At 28.8% G+C, this 22937-nt stretch overlaps 1 protein-coding gene across 2 annotated transcripts in view; it reads left to right on the top strand.

Annotated features, from left to right (window-relative positions):
• The window catches only part of LOC107437991 (netrin receptor UNC5C), a 347353-nt gene extending 329664 nt beyond the window's left edge, over positions 1–17689 (top strand). For both annotated transcript variants that reach the window (XM_043038737.2, XM_043038736.2), the window contains exons 14-16: positions 1452–1570; positions 4312–4413; positions 5297–17689. In XM_043038737.2, the coding sequence (XP_042894671.1) occupies positions 1452–1570; positions 4312–4413; positions 5297–5468 (393 nt within the window). In that variant the 3' untranslated portion in view covers positions 5469–17689. The remainder of the gene's footprint in view (positions 1–1451; positions 1571–4311; positions 4414–5296) is intronic.
• Positions 17690–22937: the final 5248 nt, after the last annotated feature.

Genomic DNA, 22937 nt, shown 5'->3' with positions numbered 1-22937 from the left:
CAGCCATTGAAAAGCTTTAGTTAAACGCCTGTTGGCGAAAACGGAAAATTACTTGTTCAGGGAATGTCTCAGAAGTCCTTGAAATATTATTTAACACTGAAAAGCGTTTAAGCTGTGCATTCTTTCTTTTACATACCTTGCTCTATTTTATAATAACTCTGAACTCTCATCTGTTTCACTGTCTTTATCCTTTATTTCACAGTATTATAGACAAATTCGAGGAGTGCATAAACACTCACTGAGTTGGAATCAAAAACTTTTCTTATTTTGGTGAAAGTGAGACTGCTTTTTTTATAACTACGAAAAATTACGTTTTGATTTTTGTGATACTAAATTTACGCCACAATGTAATACGTTTTCTATGCTCTTATTCTTTGTGTTATTTAAAACTAATATTGTTCTGCCATCCAAGCTCTTCCATCTGTTGTGGTTGTCACATAAGCCACTTGCCAATATCAGCGAGACTGCTTGAAATAAAAAGAATTTTCAAAGCAGAGAGTGCGCTTCTTGTTTTCAGTGGTGCCATCTGTCGCCATAGAATACGATTTTGCCACACACATACGTCACAATCCATTTTACTGGGAAGACTGATTTACACACCTTTCATCCATCTGCAGATCGTAATTTTGATCTGAAACAGAGAATGATTAATCTCCAATTCAGTACCACCAGAGCTTTTGATTTGTTGTGGTTGGAGGACTTTGTAACGCTGACAGATTTAATGTGCACCAGTCACCATTTGATACAGGGGAATTATTCGGCCGGCGGTTCTCACGAATACATTATTACTATTACAAAGACTTGTTCTTGAGAGTATTACTATTTTTATGGGTACTTAATGGTTAATCGAAGTCAATGAAAAGTAATAAATGTGCATCTCCACCAATTTTTTTTTGTTTCATATACGCAAAGTTTAAATAAAATTTTAAAAAATGAGAAAATCAAATAAAATAAAAAACTGTTCAATTTCCTTGCACCGGGCTGACCGAAAAGTACCGTTTTATATATTTTATTTAGTTTCCAATTTTTGTTTAGAACTTTTTATTTTTTTCATTATTTATTTTTCACAATTTTTATTTATTTACTTTTTTTTGTTTTTGTTTATTTATTGTTTTATATACATAAAAATTAAACAAAATTTTAAAAAACTAGAAAATCGAATAAATAAAAAAACAGTTTAATTTCCTTGCGCCGGGCTAACCGAAAAGTACAGTTTTATATATTTTATTAAGTTTTTAATTTTTTTTTAGAACTGTTTATTTTTTTCATTATTTATGGTTATATACTTTACATAATTGTAAGCATTTATTGAATCCATGAGAAGTAATAAAAAAAATTTCCGCAAAATGCTTTTTGTTTTCGATAATATTTTCAGGAAACTAATCATTTTTATGAGATTTATTTTTTACTTCATTTTATTTTCACGATTCATGTTCTTCTCATATTTACAGAAAACCAATGTACCTAGCCCTACCCTCAACTGGACAAATCAGCCCCTGAGTTCTACGGTGACGGCCAATGACAACGGCTGCCCCCTCGTTGCCTTGGATCAGCCAATCGCAGGATTCAGGTACATATTTAATTTTTTTTTTTCAAAGTTTATGCTTTTACCCAATACAGCGTAGAAAATTTGAATCATAATTGTAGTCAAGAAAGAACCATGGAAATTGTTCTTATCTTATACATTATGCTGCATCGTATATCGGATGTAACATATGTTTACAAATCGCACATACGCTAACTATACGAATGAAATACTTCAATTAGACAATCTTTTCGGTACAAATAAAATATTTAAATCAGATACGACAAGAAACGTTACAGCAATATATAACAACAGATAACCGACCTCGTATTTTCTTAAAAAGAAAAACTTATTTTTACTTTTTAATAAAATAAGAGTAGAAATAAAAACTGAGAAAACGAAAGAAATTAAAATTAACTTCGTTTTTCATTAAGTATTCAAAATTTTGATGAAAATCTTATATTATTTAATGAATATTTTTCCTTCATGTTTAAAAAAAAGCCTTCGAAAGTTTATTGCAATTCATCTTTGCATATTTTAATAAAAACGTAATATTTGTTTAAAATTTTTCGCTGAAACTGTAGAAATTGATAGTTTCCAAACACTTGTTGTAAATTGTTTGTACCTAGTTATTTTTTTAGTATTATTAACATTCCCGAGTGTCTTTGCAATTAAAAGAGAGCTAAAATCATGGTAAAGATAGCTCCGAAGCCTTCAAAACTCGAACATCCGAAAACAATCCTACCCAGTGGTACCCACGTCTTAGTAAGAGGCAAAAAGTTGAGAGCCGGTTTTTTTGCTGCAGGGTGCAAATGGGGAGGCTGCAGGGTGCTTATCACCGAATTAATTGAAACCAAGTTCGAGACTGTAAAGCTAATAGTTAAGAAGTTATTATGTACACTAAAAGTACCATGTTTTACTTGGACCTACTTTCACATCTGACATTGTTGTCTAGACATATGAAATATTGTTTCCTGAATATATTTTGCGTTCAATCGCATGAAACTAAACACTAACTAGTTTAAACTCCGTTTTTACTTCACTATTAATAAACTCTTCTAAAATTATAAATCGCAGTCAAGCAAAAGTGTGAAGTTATCCAAATGTCTTATAGGACTTACATATGCACGCATAACACAAAAATGTTACTAATGTAACTTTTCTGTGTATAAAATATAATTTTCTACTTTCTTCTTACAATATAGGAAGGCTTTACATTATTGCAATCATTAGTAAAACATTACTGAAACATATCATTGCTTACATGTTTAAAACATTTTAATAAAAATTGAGATGATATTAATGCAATGAAGAGTAAAAATGTATGAGAAAATAACATTTAAATTATGAAATTTTGTTTCATTTAGAAAAAAAGCTTTTACAACTTGTACTTTATTTACAAACAGAAAATATTTGTACCGCATTAAATTGTTGTCTTCCAATCAAATTTAAATTTCCTGCTCTTCGTAACTCGGTGGCACTACTATATCTAATTAGACATTAGATTTAATGTTAGATTTCTTTCCAAATTACGTTTTTTATTCTAAGTGCCAGGATAATGTAAATCGAAGGTTGTCACCCTTTACCAATATTATTCCTTACGTAAAACTTTGCATAAATATTGGTAGCAAAATTTAAGTACCTGCCGCAATATTAAATTCAGCACTTAAGGGAAAATACTACTTGTAAATTAACAGCGGTATGGTACTAAACATGCAATTACACTTTTATTTATAATATGCCTACCCAAGTCAAACATTTTTACGGTTTTCCATTGACAGACCAACGTAATCTTGATGGTAACCATCAATGATTCCATCATGAACCATTATATTCTTGATGGTAACCATCAATGATTCCATCACGAACCATTATATTCTTGATGGTAACCATCAATAATTCCATCATGAACNTAATAATTGCGCGTTAATCTATTTTTCTTGATTCATATTGCATTATTTTGGACACAGGAAAATATCTACACAGGGATTTATGCCATCCTAAGTCAAAATTTCTTATGGTTTTCCATTGATGGATCAACATAATCTTGATGGAACCATCAATAATTCCATTGTGAACCATTATATTTTTTTATGATAACCATCACATGTACTCCAGTCTGATTTATGGTGATCCAACATAAAAATAGAAACTTGCGTCCATGGTTTGTTTATGTTGAACCATAATGAATTTCCATCGTAGTATCTTTGAAATCAAATGCTGGAACGATCATGAATGACCACCATCCCAATGTAGGAATTCGGACTGATTTATGATGGTCCAACATAAAAATACCAAAATTGTTTTCATGATTCTTGGGAACCAACAAGAATTCCCATTAAACCGTCATGGAAATGTATAGTTGGAACGATCACAGATCATCATGGATTGTTGGTCCATAACTTCTCCTTAATGATCATAGTATTAAAGTAGCATTTTCTATCATGGAATGATGGAAGTTTGTTGGCATATCAAAAACCATGAACACGTAATGGAAAATGTTGGATGATGGTGACCATCAAATGATATTGGACCATCATGAATTGCACTGAAACCATCAAAAGTTTTTGATGGAACCATAAAGAATTTCGATTTGGATATATTTAACAAAACAATTTAAATTGTTATTGTATATATCTTTATTTTCAAATCCTCTACCATTCATTGTGACTGTTAATATCGACCATTAGTTGACGGTGAATATAAAATTGACTGATATGAATAATTATAGAAATTCATTAGCGATAAAAAGTGAAAATTTGATTTTCTCTCTTTTTTTTCATTAGGCTAACAAATCAAGCTCGAAAACAACTTCGAACGTTTCTTGATCCCCCAAATCTGAATGGAAATGACTGGCGAAGGCTAGCTCAAGAGCTTCAAGTTGACAGGTACAGAATTTATTGCGGATAAACTCTTTTTCTGTAATCGGTGTTTCGTAATGACTGCTCTTAAAGCGTTTTTTAAAAAATATTTAAAGTTAAAAAATTATGCACGTTAGAGCTTGCTAACTCACATTTAAATGATGAAAAAAAACGATATATTCAGCTTTCGAGGTTAATACAAGCTCGGAAGCGATTTCGAAAAATCACAACAAAGTTTGTCTGGTGAAATTAAAATACATTCCTCTTTCGGTTTTATCATCAGCTAATTTTCCAAAAAAAAGAAGAAGAAAAATCTAATACCTCGTTTTCTTTCGTAGAACTTAAGAGTTAGCAATATTTGATAACATTTTTGGGTACTTACATAAAATCCAGTCCGCCATTTTCGACAAGATCAGAGAAAAGCGCCTAACAACACGATTTTTTTTTATAATTATGGAAAACTTTAAACGACTAAAGTTAAGACTTTAAAATTTTATGTGGTTGTTATTTTCCATTGTTGACTAAAATTCGTGTTGTTTAACGCCCTTTTTGGTTTTGTCGAAAATGGTCGACAGGATTTTATAAATCTCTTAATTTTGTTTGGGTTTTTTTTTTTTTACTATCTCATATAATTTTCGACTTCTAGTCTTTTAAGTGAAAGTATTCTTTCTCTTAATTTTTTCTACAAAATTAAAAAAATTTAGGTATTTTTAGGTAAGGAAATCAAACTATTTTTACTAGGTTAAAAAATAAATAAATAAAATAAAAAGGACATTTATTGGTTACGTTTCACCTGCTCCCGGCGAATCGAAAAGTATGGAATATATAATAGGCAAAACACCTTGTATATTCTCAAATTCTACCATCATCAAAGAAATTATCTATAACTTATGTCTCTGTTTGATTGCAGATATATAAACTACTTTGCTACAAAACCCAGTCCTACTGAACACATCTTAGACTTGTGGGAAGCAAGACACAGAGATTCCAGCGCACTAACGGACCTATTAAACATACTAAGGATGATGGGACGTGAAGATGCAGCAATGGTGCTTGAAAAAGAAGCTGGCTCTTGGCTGTGACTTACGGGCAACTTTAGCAAACCTTGCATTCTTTAAACTGCTATTTTTAGACATTGATTGAACGATTGGCAAGAGAATTTGGCGTGATTTGATCAAATAGTTATGGCTTGAAGGGGTTAGAAGAGACAGTTAATCGTGTAAAATAAAATTTGAATTGAGACGTATACGGAATAGTAAGAGAGATACCAGTTGTTAGAGAAACATAAGAAGGTGATTCTTCGTGGTACTGTGAAACTTACGCAGTGCGAGCAACTTCAAGAATTAACTGCTTGTTTCGTTTTTATTTTCGCACGATTTTGTATATGATTCCTTCTTTAAACAAGTGAAAGAATGTCTTTTGACAGTTTGAACCACTGATCTCGAAGAGATTGCTGAATTGCCTGATAGAGAATAATCTCCAATAATAGCTTCTTCACCCCGCGATTAGGCTTAGCATTTCTAGTTGGACAAATGTCTATGAGCATGGCTGCACGCCTTATAAATTATTTTTAAAATTACAATTCTTTTTATTATGAATGCAATCATGTTTTAGGCAAATACTAGTTAAATTTGACTTTGTATAAGAAATAAATTTTAGTTGCTTTTCATTTATCGTTATCGTCAAAAATTAAGAATTGATCAATCGTTCTGTGGAGTTAACACTTCCTAGAAAAGAAAGAAAAAACCTTCGCACGAATCAATTTAGTAGTCCGACGTGATGAACATTAAGTCTGTTTCACAAAGGCTCCGTCGAAATATGAAATGATGTTTTTTTGCGAATAATATGCTATTTTTATAACTGCTGTGCGTTGGCAACAGTTACTCATGACTGTTAGGTCTAGTTCAGCCTATCTAAAACCAACGCTGTCTACGCTTATTTTGAAAATAGCCCAAAACGTCAATATGGATAAAATCCACAGTTTTGTGAAAATAAAAAGAGAGCGTTTGTGGTCTAATTTTTTAATATTTAAAAACTTACTCCAATGCTGCCTTAAATGGGATCAGAAAAATTTGCAAAAACTAAGAATTTGAACAGTGATTTTGATAATTTTCATCTAGGAGAAAAATGTCTCCAAATTAGCTATTTTTTAAAAAGTTTACTAACTTTTTAAATATTTAAGTTATTTATCTGATTGTTTTAAAGTTCAGATAATTGTTCACTGCAAGATTATATATATTGTTAAAAATCATCTCATTGCTTCAAGTGTAAGGCACTTAAACTATGACCTTTTTTTTTATATTTTTCTTGGCGACAGAGCTTCGAAAAATAACGTTAACTGCGCAGTGGTAGTAAATAAGAAAGATATAAAAACATTCGGACTACTAAAATACCGTATTTCTCGTTTATGGTAACCCGTGCGAAGGTTTTCTCTCTACTAGAAAGTGTTGGTAGAGCGGTAGTGCTGAAATTCAGGGCTTCCTTTTAACACCGTTAATTGCTAAAACTGGCTTCAAGCCCGTTTTGAATAAAGTAATTCAGTTACCTATTGGAGATTTGTGGTTTGAACTCTCTTGAAAAAAAAAATACCTGTTGTTTCAACTTTGTATTAATATTCAATTTTTTTATGTTTTGGCTGTATATTGCTTTCTGTGAAGTGCAATGGTTTTTATATTTGATATATTTTTTTGTTTTGTAGAAAAGAAGTAATTTAATTGTAATGTGGATTTTTTTGAGGAAAAAAATCATAGCCTATATTACTATATTTTATGATCGGTTATAAAACTAAGCTTGGTGTAGGATTATTGAGATTTTCTCTTTAAAAACATCATTCAGTGATTGCCTTAGTAGGGTAATAGCGCTAGTCTATAGTAAACTTAACAGGTGCCAAATTCATCTGATATTTTTGGTTAAAGCTTCAGAATTAAAAACAAAAAATTATTTAAGTTTCATACGTTTCTTTTACAATCGATTTTTTCGGCCTTATAAATAATTTTTTTAAAGTTTTATTTGCAATGCTGCTGAATTAAAGGAGAAACAAAAAATCTATTTCTCAGAAAACTTATACTGGAAATAAAAAATTTAGTTCAAACTTTTGAACCGTTTTACAATAATATTTACATTGCCATTTTTTCTGTTTTTTTACACAGATTTTTACTAAAAAAATTTTATTATTGCTTTTATGTCAGAGTTTCCATATTTTGAGAAATACGATTGCATTAATTATAGAACAATATAACACGATTGAATTAATTATATAGTGATTGAATTCATTATATAGTGATTGAATTAATTATACGTGATTGAAGTAATTATATACGATTGCATTAATTAAACAAGTGTATATAACAAAGAATGTCTTCTGGATTTAAACCGAAAAGCCAGACAGATTCTCTAGTTACTATACTAGTTTCCAAAAAGCACAGTAAATGAAACAAGTGTTACAATAAATCGCGTAGTACAAATTAAAACCTACATGTCTGGGGTAAAATAAAATTTACATCAATTATATTTGTTCACAAATTCCAATCACTATGATTGTGTACATAAAAAAATATTTGGGGTGTATGAAAGGGAAAAAATGTATTAAAAATGTCTTTCCATATAAATTTAATAACTATGGGGAATAAATTTTAATTATTTAAATGTTAAATATTAAATTCGATGAAGTTTCTGATGAGATTTCATTAAACTTTATAGATTTATAGTTTAAACATCAACATAAAAATCTACTCAACAAAAAAACTGTTGAAATCGCCCTACTTCAAATTCTATCAAATTTTGTATTACCATAATTAACCATGATTAAAAAACCAGTTAAATTTTAAACCATGGTTAAAAGTACACTCTCTGAAGAGTCGGATTGATGTTGAACCATATTTTGAACCACAATAAGGTGTAAATTTTCTTCTACCTTAAGTTATTAAATTGAACTAGGTTACCATTCAAATTGAACCATAGTATCATGTAGTCTAAATTTATTCTCATTTTTTTTTATACAGTTTAGCACCATATTATGGTTCAACATGACACAAAATTTCCAATGTACTTTTACACATTGTTTTATTTTGTACGTTATTTAATAGTTAAAAGTTGGTACATTAATTTTTGCAATTGTAAATTATGGAATTCCATATAATGATTCCTAAATCTTATTTTCGTTTGTAATAAAAAAATGCATTTTGTTTTTTTAAAAAAATTAGAAAAATAATTTATGACTTTTGTAAATAAATAAATTATTTTCAAAATTTGTTTCTTAAAAGAAAAATCAAAACAATTCAAATTTTATTTAATTTAAACAGACTATCGATCGAAATTGAGAATTTTTGTGCATAAGGCATGACAATCAAATTTTTTACTTTTTTTTTCTTCACTTGATTGTTTGTTTGTTTTACTTTAATTAGAATCATAATGTTTGCTTAAAAGCACTTAAAATGTTTTTTTTTTAATGAAAAATTAAAAAACGGCAAGCGTGCGAAATTCTTTTTGATACAAAATATTTCATTCATTTAAAGTGTCTTTTGTAAAAACAAAATAGAATTTAATGTAGAGAAATCTTGTACTTCCAGCTATATGCAGTTTTAGATATGAGATTTTTACTATGTAATTGTTAGAAAAACTTTTATACGCCATCATATTATATATAGAATCAGTATTTTCAGAAAGCAAACAAATAGCAGAATTCTCATGAGCTTAATATGAATTAAATGTTTTGTTTTGTATCATCGAAACCAAATGCGTGGTTTAAGTCAGGTGACACATGATTGTTGAGGCATTTAAATTTTGAATCTAATTGGTGGAGTTTTTTTTAGAAAAAAAAAAAGAACGGAGTGCCACTATAATTTTAATATAGTTTTCATTGCCAAGAAGATATAGTACATTGTTTCAAACATTAAAAAAAAAAAAACATTTTTGTCTCCTTCTCTCAATATTGCTTGCCTTGTGTTTTGTGATTTAATCACAAAAAAGCTGATCCATAGCGAACATTCAACTTTGAAGTATTTTAGTTTTAAACTCAATCTAGGGACAGGAAAACTCTTGAAACAGACAGTGGAACATACTCTTCTTCATATAGAATATTTTTAGCAAAACTAATTCGCGTTAAACGGTGAAGAAAACCTTCAGAAGTCTCATTCGATTAGCCCAAGAGCAAAGAGACTCTAATCCATGATTTGTCTGCCACTGAGATTATTTTTCGTCAGCACTGTGGTACGAATCGAAATTAGTTTTTGGATTCTCATATAAAGCTTCTTATTTTTATTTTATTTTTTTGGAAAACTCTGACATTCCTTCTTTGACGTTGCAAAAACAATGTCTAGCCCAGTAATAAAAAACCAAAAAAAAAAAAAAATCACTTATCAAAAATTGCATAAAGTTTTGAAAATCCCCAATAATTTACTAACATTAATTCAAAACTAGCTTTAACTTAATCGAAAACACAAGGGAAAAAAATAAGCCCTTTTCTGTTTGATTCGAAAAATAAACTATTTACTTATCTACATTTAAAAAAAAACTTTTTTTCTTCCTTATTAATTCATCAAAAAATAGATTAATAGATGTGACTTTTAGAAGGGGTTACTTTTTCTTTAAAATGAAAATTTTATCTTTTACAATTTGTCAGAAACCATCTTAGACATGGGCATTAACCTTTGAGAGATGAGGAGGCTTTGGCGATTTTCGAGAGAAAAGTCATAAGAAATATCTGAGGTAGAGCTCAAGTAAACGGCTTATGACGAAGGAGTGTTTATTTAGAATTTTATAAAATCTTTTAAAGAACCTGATGTCGTGAAATACTTGAAAATATAACTCATAAGATGGGTTGGACATCTGGTTAAATGTAGAAAGATCGAAGCTGCCAAACACTATTTTTAATCTAGCCTGTAGGAACTAAACGAAGAGGCAGACCTAGCCACAGATGGATCGACTGTTTCAAAAAAGACATGAACATCCTGAAAACCAAAAATTGGAGGATAGTCACGAAATGGAGAGAAGCCTGTAAAAGACTTCTTGAGAAGACTATGGCCCACCCAAGGCTGTTGTGCCTCTGAAGAACAAGAAAATGCAGAAAATTGAATTCGACAAGAGAACATAAATTAAAAATATATTACAGTAATATTAATAGACCTGCCAATGAATCCTAATATAAATACAGTATTAATTACACCATTAAACGTATTTTTTTCACTTAGTTATTATGAACTTAATTTAAGCATGATTAGTCGTTATGTTCATTAGTTTTAGTTTTAAGCTAATGAGATTAAATTAAACTTTGAAAGAAATCATATAGAATGTTAATTATGTATTAACTTTCTAGCCCTCTCCTATTTACGGTACCTTTCTTCACTACGTCAACCAAACACTTTTCCGACAAAAAATCGTGAACTTCACAATTTCCAATATTCCAACGGTTTGAGTATCTCATTGCGGTTCTTCTGTTAATTATATTTTAGGAGTGATTTTTAATAGATCCTCTTTAAAAATTGCGAGTACAGTAAAAAGAGTACTTAAAAATTAAGTGCATAATTTTGTTTAATATAGCATCCTACAGGCATTCTGAAAAACAATGCTTTTGTAATGTAATTTTAAAAGCAGTTTTTTTCTGCTTGCCATAGTTCAGCCAAATGGTTGATCTTCACTATAATGATTGATTTATTTTTATTCCTTAAACTCTGAAGTATTGCGTTTTTCCTTAAAACATATATACTAAATCGTCAATATGTATGTTTTATTTCCTTTTTTTCCGCAAATTATGGTCCAGAGTTGCATACTAGAAATTTTTAGCACTAAAATTGACAAGTATTGTTTGAATTAAGTATCAGAGATTGGTTGAAATGCCAAAGAATTTATGACTTTCAAAAAAGCTGCGATGTAGGAATACGCCTTGAATTATTTCTTTTTAGCTGTTTAAGGCAAATCATTTACATAAAACAATAGATAAGACTTTGAGCAATATCTAAATCATTTTTTTTTTTAAAAATACTATTATCCAATAATAAAATATTAAACATTTCATTTAAATGCGAATTTCGGATATTAGTTATTTTGAAAATACTTCCTTTATTAGATGAAGTTGAATATTTTTAAAGATATTTAACATGTTAAATATTTTTAAAGACATGAAGAGTTAAAACGTGACTGTATTGAATTAAATTAGAAAAACTAATTTAATTTTAAATTTGTATTAAATTATTTATTTTTTCTGTATTGATAAACTTATGCACGTACTATAATTTTTACAACTCACAAACCATTTAATTTGTATTAATGCTCATGAGATTTTGTACCTTTACTTATGTGATAGAATGCAGGATGGTAAGAAGATTTTCGAGTAAAATTTTCCATTGAAGTTCGAAATTATATAATTTTTTAATTTTTTTCTTCTCGTTATTAGGTTAACGTTCTTTAAAATAGCGAAGTTTAAAACTTGCTTTGTAATGAAGATTTTATTTTTACAAAACATTTTTTATTTTTTAAATTTATCCAGTATAACTTTTGCCTTGTCTTTTGCTTTCTGAAATTTCAATAAATAAGGCGTAGGGTGTCCCGAAATTCGCGAAAGATTTGAATTTTGAGCCATTTGTGCGATGAGATTTCACCAATGTGAGGAATAGAATTGTGGAACAGATGACAGTTAAGGGTTATTAAAAAAGGTGGTGTTAAACGTGGTTCATTATTGTTCAATATTTTAAACATTTTTGTGACCTTCCCTTGTCATGTATTTTATGTTTCAGAACTGGCCGCCCAGATGATGCAATTTTATGATGGTCCTTTAAAAAAATTTCTAATATTTATGCTTAAAAGCTTCTTAGCGTAGGAAATCGACCTCTGTATCAACAAAGTTTTGCCACAGTTATGCAAAACAGACATTGCAAATCTCGACCAAAGAATGTATATGTGCAAGCAAGACCAATTCCCTAATATATTGCTTCAAACTTACTGTATGTCTGTGAAAGAATTACAAATTTGCAATTTTTGATTAAAAACCTGCATTTCTTGTCAAAATAAACTCTTACATAAATTTTGGGACATCCTGTAATTTAAAAGGTTTGAAGTATTTTTTTTTTTTTTTTTTTTTTACTTTCTACCAGTGCTGCTAACATGTGATGCTAGAAAATAGGGTATAACAGTATAAAATAAGAATAAAGCGCTGATTCTATGTGTGCTGCCACTTTAAAAATTAAACTTTGTCCAAGATCTTAGAAACAATGTCAAAGTACAAGCTTTGTAATCGCGGCAGTTATTAGATTTTTTCATATATATTTCATATTCTAAGCATAGGAACAGCTATCTGACATATATTTGGTCACTAGGAAATAAAATATAAGTGATACTTTTTGTAAATATAAATTAACTTTTGGTGTCTAACTGTAAAATTTGAAATTCCTTTATAGTTAAAATTCTAATTCTTCTATCATTTAGAAAATGTTGCTTGCAACAGTTAACTGTGAACAGAATTTCATAATCCATGTGCCTCGCGCTTGGCATATTTGTATAGTACAAATTATTGTACTTCCTTTTAACATCATTTAAAATTATTTGCTTCAGAGTTTTCATGCAGTAATTATTATTTTAAAGCCAAACAATAATATGGCTTATTACTAAAAAGTAAACTTATTTTTAAGAAAATTTAATAGCACGTTTTCATGGTAAAAGGCCATGAAATATCTATTATTATTGAATATTCTATTAAAAATAGTAATTTTAAAAAAAACTGCCTTCTACTAAAATTCAAACTCGGCTCAGAGAGGCTTAAGAAAAATTATTTTTTTTTTCAAGTTCTAATACAAATGTTGTTGTAACTATACTTATACCTAACTATTCACTTAATTTTTTTTCAAATTTGAGGGCAAACAATATTGAAACTAAACACGATAATATTTATTCACTTTCTTTTCTCAAGTTCACGATGCAAATTAGATTTTGTTTCAAGATCAAACCTTTTGAATAACCAATAGTGTTCTAAAGTTTTCGTACTTATGTAAATGGATCACAAATGTCTTTGCGATGATTCTTAAATTTATATCTCAAATCCTAATTTCTGTTATTCCTATCTAAAAATATGTGAAAACTGGGTTTAATTTGCCGAGAATAGTACAGCAAGAAATGCAGAACGCTACCAGTTGATTAATTACGAATAGTAAACAGAGTGTAAAATTAAATTTTTGTTAGAAATAAATGGATTTATGTTAACAATGATTCAAGCAATTATTCAAACCGCGGGTGAAATATCTTGGATAAAAAGTATTGTGAGTTTTTGAAGAAAAAAATTTTTTTTAATCGCCGTTTTATGTATACTGTTTCAATTCATTAGTGTTCATAATTTATTTTCTCACTAATATTTTGTATACTAATGCTGAATGGTGTGAAATCCATTTGCAATTAGTAATTCAAAATCCTATCTGAAAATGCTTGTTTGAAATATCTGAATAATTCTTAAAATTAGAAACGTAGTGATATAAAAATCTGGAAATTTGGGAAATTCCTAAAATGAATTATTTTTTTAAATTCTAGTTTCTAAAATATTTTTAATACAAGTAAAACAAATGATAAATAAATTAAATTTTATTTCTACTTTTGAGTTTGATTCTAATTGAAAAAAAAGCTACCTTAGTAACGAAACTCATAATACGGGCTGCAATATATAAACTTTAAAAGAAATGAATACTAAGAAGAAATTAATTCTAAAATTGAAAAGAATAAAATAAAAAAACTGCATTATTACATTGTAGTACTAGATTTGACGCTATATAATTAAGGGATTAAACCAGAATTTATGAAGAAAGTGCTGCTGTTGCTGAAAACTCATTTCTGATTTAAGAAGCATATTGAAATTTGCTTCGTAATTTTTAAAATATTACAAAACTGTTGTTGTAAAATAATAAATAAACAAAAAAAGGTATTGATATGCATTATTTTAATTAAAAATATATTTTTAAACGAAATTAAGATACAAAATTTTTGAGCTAGTAATTCTACATAAATGCATTTCAGAATCGGTTTCTATTTATAAAAAATGACGCAAATCCCTATATCTTACAAACCAGTTTATCAGTTTAAAAAAAAAATTTATTGTAGTTTTTCACTTTTTTCTTTAAAGAAAATCAAAAATTCTAATTGATTTCATTTTGACAAAATTGAACATCGCTTATAATTTCAAAACCTATAGTTATTTTCTACTGAACCTGTAAAATAAGTTACCAAGGATATCGATGTCTGCATTGTATCGATATCCTTTTCTGTATTAACAATAAATTTTTCAGTTCACTCTTCTTATTTCGATCTTTATCTTCGATATTTCTGACGCATTTTTTTTTCGAATTTACAAGCATGATACCGATACTTTTTTAGCAGTAAATGTTTATAATATGTTTAAAAACTTCACCTGTACTGTAATTAATGATTAGTTGTAGAAAATTGCGGTAAATAATTTAACCTATTGAACGGACAAATATTTTTACTTTTTCATTATATTATTTTTATTGAGAGAAAGAAAATCGCATTTATATATATTCGAAGCTGTTTTATATTTTCTATCTTATTTAAGTATGTGGGATATGTTGTTTTATGTGTTTCAGATATACTACTATTTGTATAGCATTTATCATTAATTTTCTTATCTATCACGTGATAATTTTTTATAAACAGGCGGCAAATTTACACAAACTTTTTATAAAATATTCTTTTTAGGAAATTATATTACCCAGTTTATTGCATTTATATTGTTCCAAAAATTCAAACTTTAAATAGTTGACGATTTTTTTTAACGTTATTTTGTTTTATCACTTATTCGGCATTAGATAATCAGCAAGTTGTTTTTAATTATGGTACAGTAATATTTTTACAAATAAATCAAATGCTTTATTTAAGAGGTCATTCATTGTAGATAGTTACAAAATGTTATAATATTATTTCAAATAAATCAGTACAGTATTGGTTTATAAAATTTCCTACGAAAATAGTCTATACTTATTGTCTATATTAACCACTTTATCTGTGTTGTTATAATTATTATGACATATTTTTATTATTTTAATTAACCATTTTCTCTATCCCATGTAAGCATTTATTTTATTTGTATGTTCACTTCTTTTTATAAGATACTTTAATTGCACACAATTCATTTTACACACTTAATTATTTAGATGCATTTATTATACACTACAACACAACACATATTTTGTAGTTAAGTACTGTTAAATGTCGAAAACAGTTTAATGTATTTACTGTTGTATCACGTTTTAAAACGAACACTTTCTTGCTATTGTTAAATATTTTATGACTATTTTTTAATAATTTATTTTCATGAAAATATTAAAAATTTTGAACATGTGCAATATTTAAAATTAAATTAAATTCTATTAATAAGAAATCTATATCCATAAAGTTTAAGTTGACTCAAACTTCAATAAACAAACATATTTTATAAAAATGCAATAGAATAAAAGTAAAAATTCAACTTTAGCAGTGTATTTTTAAAAAAAATTACGTAGAAATATTCTGTGTTTTTTAACTTTTTAATTACTTATATATTTGTAAGCTGAAATAAAATGATTGCCTACACGTTTAAAGTAAAATGCAATTTAAAATCATCAAAATATGCTTTAAAACAGACCAAGAATTATACTTAGTGCAACACTGGTAGAAAATTTAATTATTAATAATTAATAAAAAATTATCTGTTACTATTTTGACCATGATTCTAAGTCTACGCTCTCGGAAAAATCAGCTTAACGTTAAACCATAATATCGTACAGATTACAATCAGCCTTAATATTCAGTCTTTCCTTATTTATGCCGTGTCTATTCTGTTTAAACAATAGTATTGCAGAAAGAAGATTAAATCATTGATGTTTTAGTTAAAATTATTAAAATATGTTTTGGAACAGAAATAAAAATGGACTAAGTGCAACACTGGTAGAAAATTAATTATTAATAATATTTTAAAAAACTTATCTGCTACTCCTTTTGACGCTTATTCTAAGTCTACGCTCTCAGAAAAACCAGTTCAACGTTTAGCCATAATATCGTCCAAATTGCAATCAGCCTTTATAAGGTGTATATTTAAACCATGTCTATTTACCTTAAAATATAGTATCATTAAAAATAATCATTATAATTATACTTCAAAATCATAAAAATATGTTTTGGAACAGACCAAGGAATTAGGCTAAATAAAACTCTAGTAGGAAGTTAATAATCAATAAATAAAAAAATTATCTACTTCGCTTTGACGGCGATTATAATTCTACACTCCCAGAAAAATCAGTTCAGCTTTGAATATCGTAAAAATTTGTAATAAGTCTTAATACTATCGTGCCAGCAGTCTTAAATAAGCTGTTAATTTAAATCATGGCTGTTTATTTTTCAGCATAGTCTTGAGCAATCACGTTTAAAAAGAATTGGTTTACCCGATAATATGATTCAACTTTGATCCGCATTAAGATGTGCAGAGCAATGATATTATGGTTTAACAGCAAAATTTTTAACAGTATAGTGCATTTTTAAGAACTAAAATTTTCTAAATTTATTTGAATTTTCCCCTACGCAGTCTGAATACGAAGTCATGGGATAGAAACCCTTTTTTATCAATCGCAAATCAAAAAGATTTCGAAACTTTTTTGTTAAATACTACATGCCGGCTTCAGATTGGCATATCAACAGCAATCATTTTATTTTACTCTGCTACAGTCTATGTACACCAAACACTAACAATATTAATATAATCAATCCCGTGGCGCTGTTCTTTAAACTATAAGTATGCAATGTTTCTCTAAATTTTAACAAAAATTATAAATGTTTTCTTATTATCGCTTGACAATATTTCTTAAATATTTTTACTGAAAAAAATCTCATTTTTAATATTAAGTCTAGTTGAATTTCATACTTTTTTTAAACTATCAAACTGCTTTATCTAATCAGAGAACAAGATTATTATTTAAAATATTTTAATATCCTGCAAATTGCAGTTTACTAATTTCTTCATAAATTATTACTTTAAAGAAATACCAATCTATTTATAAAACTTTTCAATTATTCTTTAATGCCCTCAGACTAACTGCATTTTATTTTTCCAATAATATAACTCTGTGCCAAAAGCAAGCTCATATTGATAGCATTATAAATAAAAGCTTATACAATTCACACTTATGTAACATTTTTATGTTCTATTGCATCAGTGTCAGCTGAAAAAATGATTGTTTTGTATATTGTTGTACAGTGCTATTGTTAGAATATAACATTATAGCAAATTTAACTCTTGTGTTTCTTCCTTTTGTGTAATAAATTACATAATTTATGACAATAATATATTAATTTATTCAAACACTATTTAAAATTAATTGAATGCCACACATATAGTGCTCCAACAGTAAAACGGATAATTATGTTAGAAATAATAGTTTTTGTGTGCTATTTCATAATAGCACACAAATTCATAATAGCACATCATGCTATTGCCTGATGTATCTAATCATAATGGCATATTATTCTACTATCTGTGAGCGTTTTGTTCTGTGCATAGCTGAAAAAGCGTGTTTGAGAAAATGAACTCTGCTCAAAATACGTATTAAATAAAATTGACATAATATTTTATTCCATTTTTAAAACTCCTCTCAAAAGCCATTAAAAAATGGATTTAAATAAATACGAAATGTGATGTCATTCATTTGCCTAAATCACTTGTATATTTCTTTATATTAGTCTTTTTTTTTAACAACAGTTGTCTTTTTAAGGTTGTCATTGGCCCTATAAATTAAAAAAATACTAGTGATATTAAATTTACATCTCAAGAAATTTGATTTTTAAAAATCATTTTATCGTTTGGCGTTTCGAATGCGAAGAAAAGTTGCATCCGTAATAAACTAAACTCAACTCGGAAGTCTGCGACTTAGCCCCATGATGATATGCTTAGTGCTAAAGAAATTAGGGATTTCCTAGTTTAGTTGTTAAATTTGGATTGAATTTTGAAAAAGCACACTTTTTGCTGCATATATTTTCTTAAACACACTTTTTGTGCTGCGTTCAAAATGAAAAGATCTCCGACGTTATGATTCTTCGTACAATGAAAAAATAATGCACAAATAATAAATAAATCACAAGGTGCTATGAAAAAATTGAAAATTAGGTAAGTGAAACAATTGTTTTAAAATAGATCCTCTGAACCAAACATCAAATTATTGTACGAATAATCCACAAAAAAAATTTCCCTTTTTTACAAAATAACCTCATAAATCCTTTTTGCATTGTTTCTAAACGTTTTTGTAAGCAATTGATTTTGCTAATTATAAGAAAATAGCTTTTATCAAGCCTATAGCGCAGTTGTACTCTGCCTATTACCTAAATACACTGCCTCATGAGAATGCCCTCATATGGAGCTCTGATCAGGATTGCAACGTAACCTGTTAAAAATAGTAAACATTTATTCGAAAATTATTTAAAATTATATTTTACGGCAAGCATAGCAACATTATCCAGTTGGAACATGAAGAAGGGTCTTTAATATACAGTGAGTGTGAAAAAATATACACCGAAGAGCCATTTTATTATAACTCCCTGCTAATAACATGTAGGACCACCTTTAGCCCTCAAAACTGAATCAATGCCACCCGCCGTGGCATTGATTCCACAAGGTGCTGATAGGTAGTCTGAGGTATCTGGTGCCAAGCTCTCACCAACTGGTCCTGCAATTCCCTCGCATTGCGAGGGGGTAACGTGGCAGCACGAATTTGGTTTTCCAAGTAGGGCCACAAATGCTCTTTTGGATTAAGGTCAGGTGAATTTGGGTGCCAAGACATGACTTGAAAGTCACTGGGATGTTCCTCGAACCAATCCATGACGATTCGACCCTTATGAAATGGTGTATTATTCTGTTGGTAAACACCATCCCCTGCAGGAAAAACTGTTGCTATGAATGGGTGAACCTGGTCTGCAACTATGTTCAAGTAGCTTACAGACGTCAGGGATTGTTCTATGAGGATTATGGGTCCTAATGTGCCCCATGAAAACATTGTTCCTGGGCGAAAAACCATGAAAACCTAGGCGAGCCCATTGTTGTAGATGGAGAGTGGTCATAATGTAATGGCTCATCGGTGTATGTATTGTTCACGCATCTGTAGCTTCCATCGAACATCATATCAGTTCTTATTGCTCGGCTCGTCTAAATCAAAATCTCGACTCGTCAGAATCACTACCAACTTGCCATATCAAAGCAGAACCACTACCTACTTGTCTCTTCTAGAATGTCTCCTTTTTTATGCAGATTAGATCTTTCCAATAACATTGGATCACATAGAAGAATATCCAGAACATCATGTCTTATGAGAATTCTAATCGCTTTTTTTTCTCCTTATTAGTCTGCTTAGCACTGTCCTCTTTTAGTAACTTAAATTTCCTATATTCTTTCCCTGAAGTTCACGCAAATGAACATTTTTCCTGCCATAAAACGCAAAAGAATTTACAGCATAAATAACACGATTTATATGAAAGTTCAGCTATTGCTCGATTTAATTTCACACGTTTCTTCAATGCATTAATTTCCAATGGTTCAACCAGCGAAACACTGCAATGAGAACCTATTTTGCCTGATTACAACGTAATGCTAAAACCTCTTCAAATACCACAACAACAGCTAGCTTAATCCTGCATGGAGACCAAACTACCCTAGTCAAAAATTTTAATGGTTTTCCATTGATGGGCCAACATGATATTGATGGTAACCATCAATAATTCCCTCACGAACCATTATATTTTTGATGGCAACCAACATAAGTTACCATCACCCCAATCTAGGAATTCGGACTGATTTATGATGGTCCAACATAAAAATAGCAACTTGTTTTGATGGTTTGTTCATGTTGAACCATCAAAACATTTCATCACAGTTTCTTAGAAATCAAATGTTGGAATGATCATGAACCACCATCACCCCAATGTAGAAATTCGGACTGATTAATAATGAGCCAACATAAAAAAAATGCTTTTGAAGGTATATTCCTGCTAAACCAACAAGAATTTCCATTAAACCATCATGGAAACGCATTGTTGTACCATTATGAACCATCACAAATTTCCATAGTATACTAGAAATCAAATGTTAGAACGACCATGAACAACTATTATCACAAAATAGGAATATTTGAACTGATTTATGATAGGCCAAAATAAAAAAATAAGCTAAATTGTTTTAATGGTATATTCCTGAGAACCATCAATAATTTCAAATACAAAATATATAGTTGGAATTATCATGGATTATTGGGTCATAAGAATCAAACATCTCTTGATGGTTAATCACCATAGTATTAAAATAGCATTGGTGGTAGTTTGTTGGCATATCAAGCACCATTAAAGAATAATGGAAAATGTTCGATGACGGTGACAATTAAATGATGTTGAACTATCATGAATCGCACTGAAACCAACATAAACCCTCAAAATGTTTTGATGGGACCATCAAGAATTTTGACTTTGGTATATTAATGGTAGAAATTGTGAAAATATAAGCAAATATTTATAAAAGTGGATCTTGTTAAAATGGTTTTGAATTGAAAATTTGTGAAAACAAAAGTAAGTTATATATTTTTCACAAATTGCATCCTAATAATTAAATGCTTGTTGTTTAATTCTTATCCCAAAAAGTCATTCTCAGATATTCAATTAAGAAAGAAAATTTTGAAAAAGGCGGGTAGACCTTTCATTTTGAAACACTGATCAGTGACCAAAATATTTAACGGAACAGCTGCATAACGTTTGCTTTAACGATTGAATTTTCATTCACTAATATGCAATCTTTGACTTAAGGGACCAACTTTAAATATGCGAAATCATTTGTTCAGACGGTATTCGCTATCGCAACGCTTGAGTACGCCCTCTAGCGGAGTCTGAAAATATCAGGCATTTATTTATTAAGTTTTCATTTAGTTCTCTCACAATCATTGGTAGAGTCAGATGCCATTTTCTTAGCAGCAAAAAAGTAGCAAAATTTCCTTAAGGAAAAGGCAGAAGAACTTGAAAAAACTGTCCAGAACATTGGTAAATCTTTCAGAAAAAGAGCACGCCAAACATTTGAGGAAAAATTTCTCAATGATTATTAACTTCTAGTATCAACAAACTTGCAACTGATAACTTCCGATTTCGGGATCGCATACTGTTACAGATGTGTGTAATACGGTAAAATAATTTTTTTCTTCTTCAATTCATTACAAATTAAATTAAGTGAAGTCAACATTGGTTTCTTCATTCCAATGAATAAATGTGAATTCAGAACGTACAGAGCTGTAATAGTTATAGAATATTTTTCTTCTTTATAGAATAGTATATTTTTGTATCTATATAATTCGGAAACAACAATAAAGAAAGAATTATCCGAATTACTTGAAATAGTATCATTTGTGCTGATGATTAATAAATTTTTTGAATTTTCTTGATAAGTATTTTTTACTTTCGAAAGAATAATTTCAACTAGAATTCAGCTATTCTTTTTTTAAGCTACATATCAAAATTCATATCGTGATCTTACAATTATAAAATTTTACTTTGTGGTATGTTATCTAAAAGTAATGATCTATGTATATATTATTGGAAAATAAAATTTTCAAACGAAGAGCATTTCATTAGGAATTCTCCGGATTTATAAAGCAAGAAAGTGTTAGGATTTTTATAATAAAAAATTTGCTGGTAAATAAATTTTTTTCTGTTTTGATGATAGTTCTCTACAGAATGGTTTTTTACGTCTGATTAAAAACTATAAGAATAAAAAAAAGAAACAACATGAAAATTTTTTATTTCAATATGAGGAGTTTTTAGAATCGTTTTTTTATCCTAAGAATTTTTTATTTTACGTTCTTTAGTTTATAATTTTTTGATAAAAATTGTTGTCGAAAAAAATTTTTTGCAGAAGTAAATGATATTAAATTATGGGCTTATGTATACTTTTTGCATATTTTAATGTCTGAAGTAATATGATACATAAAACTATGGAACGCAAAGTTTAAATAAGCCTTTCATGTTATGTCATTAAATTTAGTAAAACTATTTCGCAAGCATAAAGTTTTAACTCTAATAGGAAGATACATATTTTTTTTCTGTTTATTTACAAATATTTTTCCGATGTGTTTTGGATGTTCCTTCTCTAAAAAAAGAGATACCATTTTGTTTTCACTTGCATAATAAAGAATATCAAACATTTTTCTTTTTTAAATTTAATAAGCCACAGCAAGGAAGGAACGTTACAATGCTGCACGCTACATTAAAGACGTCTCCAGAGCAACTGAATGACTGTTCATATAGAAATCGCAGGTATTCATCTCATACAACAACGTCTCCTATAGTTCATTGCGATTGCGAATTTAAAATTGCGAAGGCAGAAATAAAATTGTATGAATTTTGAAAAGGTAAGATGTTTAAAATTTCATTTTTCAGGTATTATTAAACCGATTTCGTTTGAATTTTGGGTATTAGAGAGATACTCTTATAAATGATCAAAAAATTGGAAAAAACATTGAAATTCAATTTTTTTTTCAATTGTTATAAATTAAAACCATAAAATTAATAAA

This window comes from Parasteatoda tepidariorum, chromosome 4 (assembly GCF_043381705.1).
Source record: "Parasteatoda tepidariorum isolate YZ-2023 chromosome 4, CAS_Ptep_4.0, whole genome shotgun sequence".
NCBI lineage: Eukaryota > Metazoa > Arthropoda > Arachnida > Araneae > Theridiidae > Parasteatoda > Parasteatoda tepidariorum.
Note: the sequence above shows the minus strand (reverse complement) of the source record. Positions and strands in the feature narration are given on the sequence as shown.